This window comes from Sus scrofa, chromosome 13 (assembly GCF_054392235.1).
Source record: "Sus scrofa isolate SSC_HxYL_T2T_F1_AM1 chromosome 13, Sscrofa_HxYL_maternal_Yorkshire_Landrace_v2.0, whole genome shotgun sequence".
NCBI lineage: Eukaryota > Metazoa > Chordata > Mammalia > Artiodactyla > Suidae > Sus > Sus scrofa.
This window is the reverse complement of record NC_139395.1, coordinates 136,233,389-136,239,388: the sequence shown is the minus strand read 5'-3', so window position 1 is coordinate 136,239,388 and position 6,000 is coordinate 136,233,389. Positions and strand designations below refer to the sequence as shown.

Here is a 6,000-nt window from a genome sequence, read left to right as displayed (position 1 = left end):
ACCCAGGACTCCACACTTCTGGCTTCTTATAATATAAGACCCCTATTGTTTGAATGACTTTTGATGGGCTATTCTGTCACTGAAGCCAAAAGCATCTTGACTGATAGAGCTCTGGATGAAGAATAACTGTTGGGGAAATAGCAAGGAATGCGCTTTTAGGAGTAAGTATCCATGGAAGAAGAGAAAGCTGAGGCAGACATGGGATGGCTGGAGAGGGCTTCAGTCACCACTGACCATGAGAGAGAAAGGATTGGGCTCCTGCTGAGCTGGAGGACTGCCAGGGCTCCCCACTGCTAGAAGGTGAATAAAAGCAGGAGTGGGCAGCAGAAGCCACTCTGGCAAGGCCTTGGGCCCTGGGGCAGTCATAGGAGGCAAGCAGTTCTCTCCATGGATGTCAAAGAGGCAGGGTCAACACAGTATTACAGCTCTGGTAGGCTGGTGGCGGTGGAAGAAACAGGGGCTTTGGGGCCAAGAACTGAGCCCTGCTATTCACTTGAGCAGAGCTTCAGTTTCCTTAGCTATAAAATGAGGAAAGTCATTTTAATGCCAGGGGGTGGTTATAAAGATTAAATTACACTACCTCCTGTAAACTTCCTAGGATATAACAGGCATTTAATAATAATAATAACCAAACAGTTATTTAATGGAGACCTGCAGAGGCAATGAAAATACTTCGTGATCCATCACTAAATGCCTGACCAATAGATGCCGGGTGAGGTCAGGCTAATTTGAGACTTGCTAGGACAATTTGGTATTGACCTACCCTGATTGGTCTTCCTGGCCACAGAGTCTCTGGAGACCATTTTTCCATTTTTTCTCTGCCCCCAGAGGCATATCTAGAACAATAGACATTTGGGGGTGGGGGAGGGGAACTTTAATATTCGCCATGGCATTGTTTCCCACCCACCCCCAAGACAGAGAGAGAAGACAGGCAGGGATGACAGAAATGAGAATGCCCAAGGGACATGAGTGTTTCAAGGTGCCCAAGGGACTCAGCGGGGGGGCTCATCGTGGGGTCTCCGACTCCTGAGAGGAAGGAGGGGGAGGATTTAGAATGCGCCCTGCTCATCCCATCACCAACACCTTTGGTTGCAGAAGCACCAGGAGTACAAATGCAATAACCAGAACCAGGGGCTTCCTGCTCACGGATATGAGGGGGGAGGCGGACTAAAATAGCCACACAGCACACTTAGCGGACTCCTAGAAGCCACTCCTTTTCTCTGGAGCCCCTTCCTACACACCCTTCTAAGTAATTTCTAAACTTGTGATGATTACAGAAAGAAGAATAGAAGTTACTGGCGTTTGTAGTAACAGGATGAGAAAGTGTGAGACTTCCTGTTATGTGTGTGTGACAGCTGGTGATAAGTGGAGGGCCCTGCACAGGAAATCCGCCCAGCTTCTGCAATGTGACCTGCCTGAAACTTGGGTGCTCCTTCAGTCTGGATGTTGATGGCAGGACAAAGGGGCACCTGGACCATGGGCGACGTGGTAGAGAAGAGTCTGGAAGGGCCCCTGGCACCTTCTACAGATGACCCCCCCCAGAAAAGGGGAGACCTGGTAGAAATCTTAAATGGAGATAAGGTAAAGTTTGACGACACTGGACTTTCCTTAATTCTACAGAATGGCCTGGAGACCCTCCGCGTGGAAAATGCTCTGACAGACGTCATCTTGTGTGTGGACATTCAGGAATTCTCCTGCCACCGCGTGGTGCTTGCCGCGGCCAGCAACTATTTCAGGTCAGCACTCCTAGGACCAGACTCAAACTGGGTGCAAGTCAGAAGGGAAATCTGTACTGACATGAGAATTTAATCTAACTAGTTGGCTGTTGCATTTATGGTTTGTATATTTATTTAGGTTTGTGAGTCTACTCGAGATACAAAAAAGCAAGCTACTAAACCTTAGAGATTAGCATTTCAGTCATATTAAAAGAGAGCTTTCATCTTTTAAAAGTAATGTTTATATATTACGGTGAAACTTCTGGGTATAGGTCCTTGTTCCAGAGGGTGGAAAATTATTGAAATCATGGGGATTTTCCCCCTCATCTGACTAGTGTGTTGGAAACATAATGTTGTCTTTGTTCACCAATAGAGGTAAGAAAAGGATGTGGCCACTCTTTTAAAGTTATCCAATGGCTTGCTGAAAATTGGGGGTTTCTGTTTGTGTACAGGGAGTGGGTGGGGAGGGAAGCAGTTACAAAGTGCTTTACAAGTGAGAGGCCACTAGTTACAAGAAACTCAAGAGATCTGGGCTCCATCCCACTCTGCCCCTTCCCGATCCTGCGACTTTAAGCAAGTCACTTAATGCTCTGAATTTTGTTTTGACATCTGTAAGATGGGGACAATGATGCTTATCTCTCAGGATCATTGTGATAATTAAATAAGAGAGGGGGAAAAGGCTTCACGTAGTGTCTAGCATCTAGTAGATGCTCAAAATGTCTTTGTTGAAATTCTTCACCTCGTTCTGCTTAGTTCAGCTAAGAACCACGTATTGAGCAAATGCTTGGGGTAGGAATGTTGCAGAACCAGGAACCCAGTGAATTTGGCTGGATCCAGTGTTCCCCAGATCAATGTAGACATGGTGGGAACCAGTTCACAAGGGAAATATGGATGCAGGTCTTCAGGGAACTTGAAAAAAAATACCCTTGTAATTCTTATTAGGATACTTCTTAACTCTTGATTCTGGCCGAAGAGATTAAAACCTATTTCCTTATGTAAATATCATGGAAGGTAGTTAATTTTTTTTCACTTTTTTGAGATGCTTAAGGGAAAATCTGTGGAATTCAAAGAGCAGGGTAAGGAAGATGTTGTGGGGCTGACTAGGTGCCACATGTAAATGAGACAAGGGGATATCTGGGTTTGGAGGAAGTAGAGCCTACTGTGTGCCAGACAGTTATCTGATTTTATTTTTGCAACAGCATGGTAAAGGTGGCTGATATGCTCTTTTACAGATGAGGAAGTGGAAACCCAACATTTCATATGTAGTCAATGCTGGAGCAAGGATTGGGCACTCTAGAAACTTTTGTTTTTATTGCAATGCAAACTGCCCCTAATTTGGAGGCTTCGTTCCACAAAAAGTATATAAAAGATAAAGTATAGGCACAGCCATAAATCTGGGTTGATGTGATAAACACATTACTTACCCCACCAATATCGATCATATGTTTTCATACTGGTCACAACCCCTTTCAGAAATGAATCAAAATTAAAAAAAGAAAAAAAAAAAAGGAGTTCCCTAGTGGTACAGTAGGTTAAGGATCTGGCAGAGTTGCTGATATAGCTCAGGTTTGATCCCTGGCCTGGGAACTTCTGAATGCTGGGGGTGTGGGCAACCAACCAACCAACTAAAGAAATGAATCAGAGTCAACCTAGCTCATGTCCTGAGCACTCAGTTTCAGGTATATTCTGTTTAGGGTCACTAGAAAACTGCTGTTATAAAATGCATGCCCAGTTAGCAACTTTACCAGCTTCTCGGCCTGGCTGTGAAACAGGACTGTTGGCTGTGTGCTCTTGAGTATGTCACTGGTTTCTCTAGTCCTGGAGTACTCAGCCTAAACAGAAGGTGCTTGGGCTCAGGTCCTTCCAACTCTGCTGATACAGATACTTAGGGAAAGTGTGTGCCAGCCCCAGAAGCAGTAGTGGGACAACAAGAAGCTAGGGGCAGACACATGGGGCATGTGTCTGCCTATGGATGAATATTCTCTTCCCAAACTGCCTGGTCATGAAGGGAAATTCCTTCCACTCTTTGTTGATTCTTATCTTGGTATTTCCAAGATGACTGTCCTCCTGTAATGAACACCGTCCTGGAGACAGGAATCTTTTTTCCAGTACTCCTATTAAAAATAACTTCTGTTGCTGGGCCCGCACTGGGCCAGGCCCTGCGCCACTTTGTCACACACACTGTCCCACTTAATCCTCACAACAACCCTACGAGGTGGGGAATTGTCTCCCCTTTTCCAGATGAGGAAGCGAAGTCCAGAGTGTGTCCGTTAATACAGTGCCCAAGTGGGATTAGGACCTAGGGCTGACACTAAGTCTGACATTGCCTCTGTCTGTCTTGCTTTGTTTCTAAGATTTTGAAAGAGGCTGGGAGGCAAGTTCCTCTTATGCTCAGACTTCGGAAGGGCAGAGAGTCTGTTCTGTCTGAGAGGCTTCCGACACAGCCCTCTGTGCCCTGGAGGCGGGTTGTAAAATTATGTAGACTTTTTTTCTTTATTCATTGAGAACATAAATATTTTCCGCTAGGTGACTGAACCATAGTTTTTTAAACAATCCTCTATTTGGATTAATGTTTTGCTATTACAAACAATGTTATAATGAATAATCTTATATGTCACTTCATATGAATGCAGGAGTGTTTGGGGGTGCATTTCTAGAAGAGGGTTTGCTGAGACAAAGAGATCTGCAGTCTTAGTGTATATTGTCAGATTCTTCTTAATAGGGGTTCAATGATTTTGGACTCCCCACAGCTTTTCCAACAGAGGAGGGCATCTAACTTTTGGGCTTTTCCTGATCTGATAGATGAGGAACAGTATTTCAAGTTACTTTTAATTTGTCTTCCTCTCATTATTGTTACTTTTATTTTTTTATGGCCACGCCCACAGCATATGGAGGTTCCCAGGCTAGGGGTTGAATCAGAGCTCTAGCTGCTGGCCTACACCACAGCCACAGCAACACCAGATCTTAGCTGTGTCTGCGATCTACATCACAGCTCACTGCAACGCCGGGTCCTTAACCCATCAAGCGAGGCCAGGGATTGAACTCTCATCCTTATGGATATTAGTTGAGTTTGTTACCCCTGAGCCACAATGGGAACCTCTCTTACTTTTGATAAAGTCAAACATCTTTTCATATGTTTAAGGGTCATCTGCAGTTCTTTTTCTGTGAACTATCTCTTCATAGCCTTTCAAATTTTCATGTAATCTTTTAAAATAGAATTTTATTTTTAATCAAAGTATTACATGTAAATAGTTAACAAAGAGTCAAACAGTATCTAAAGGCTTATAATGAAAACCAAAAATTCTTCTTTACCTCCTCTACCCTTCAGTCTTGCTCACCAGAGACCACACTATTTTCTTTTTCTTTCTTTCTTCCTTTCTTTCTGTCTTTTTAGGGCTGCACCTGCAGCATATGGAAGTTTCCAGGCTAGGGGTGTCGCAATGGTGCTATAACCGCCAGCCTATATACCACAGCCACAGCAATGTGGGATGTAAGCCATGGCTGCAACCTACGCCACAGCTCATGGCAAAGCTGGATCCTTAATGCACTGAGCGAGGCCAGGGATCAAACCTACAACCTCATGGATCCTATTCGGGTTCGTTACCACTGAGGCATGACAGGAAGTCCCAGAGCCCATTATTTTCAAATAAACACCTTCTTTATTTTACAATGTTAGACATCATTTATTAATTTCTTGTATGCCTGATAAGGAATTAGCACTTATATCTAACTCCTATATCATATGTTTCCCTTCCTTATAATCTCTCAATATATATAATGCTATCACATTTTTAATACATTTGTATTAAATGTTTATATTATGTCTATGAAAACATTGTTTCCTGTTGAGCCAAACTGTGTGTTATGACTACATTTTCTTTCTTGTATATCTTTTTGTATTTCCCGAACTTAATGATACACTCTTTTTTTCCATCTGCTTAGTTTTGGGGGTACCTTTTGCTCACAGCCTCTCCACAATGAACTTTCACATGGTCCAATGCATCAGAGAACTTACCAGTTCCGTGTCCCCCCAGCATCTTGTTCACTTCCATTATCCTATACATTTTCTGTGAACCTGCTGTCCAGCTATTATCTAGCTGCATATGTAAACACAGTGGCTGTAAATAGGGACTATATGAGTAACTCAAACAATGTAGTTCCCTTTGCGGGAAACTACATTGGAATGGAATGAGGAAGCTCGGAAAACACATAGAGTTGAGGCTGAGAAAAGAGTGAGAATGAATAAAGCTTGGAAAAATCCAGGGAAGCATAGATTTAACATTTA

At 43.5% G+C, this 6,000-nt stretch overlaps 1 protein-coding gene across 2 annotated transcripts in view; it reads left to right on the top strand.

Moving 5' to 3' along the window:
- The first annotated feature begins 1,403 nt into the window (after positions 1–1,403).
- The window catches only part of KLHL6 (kelch like family member 6), a 59,987-nt gene continuing 55,390 nt past the window's right edge, over positions 1,404–6,000 (top strand). For both annotated transcript variants that reach the window (XR_014824433.1, XM_021069900.2), the window contains exon 1: positions 1,404–1,736. Coding sequence is in view for 1 of the 2 variants with exons in the window: in XM_021069900.2 (XP_020925559.2) it covers positions 1,444–1,736 (293 nt within the window). In the remaining variant the exon portion in view is untranslated. The remainder of the gene's footprint in view (positions 1,737–6,000) is intronic.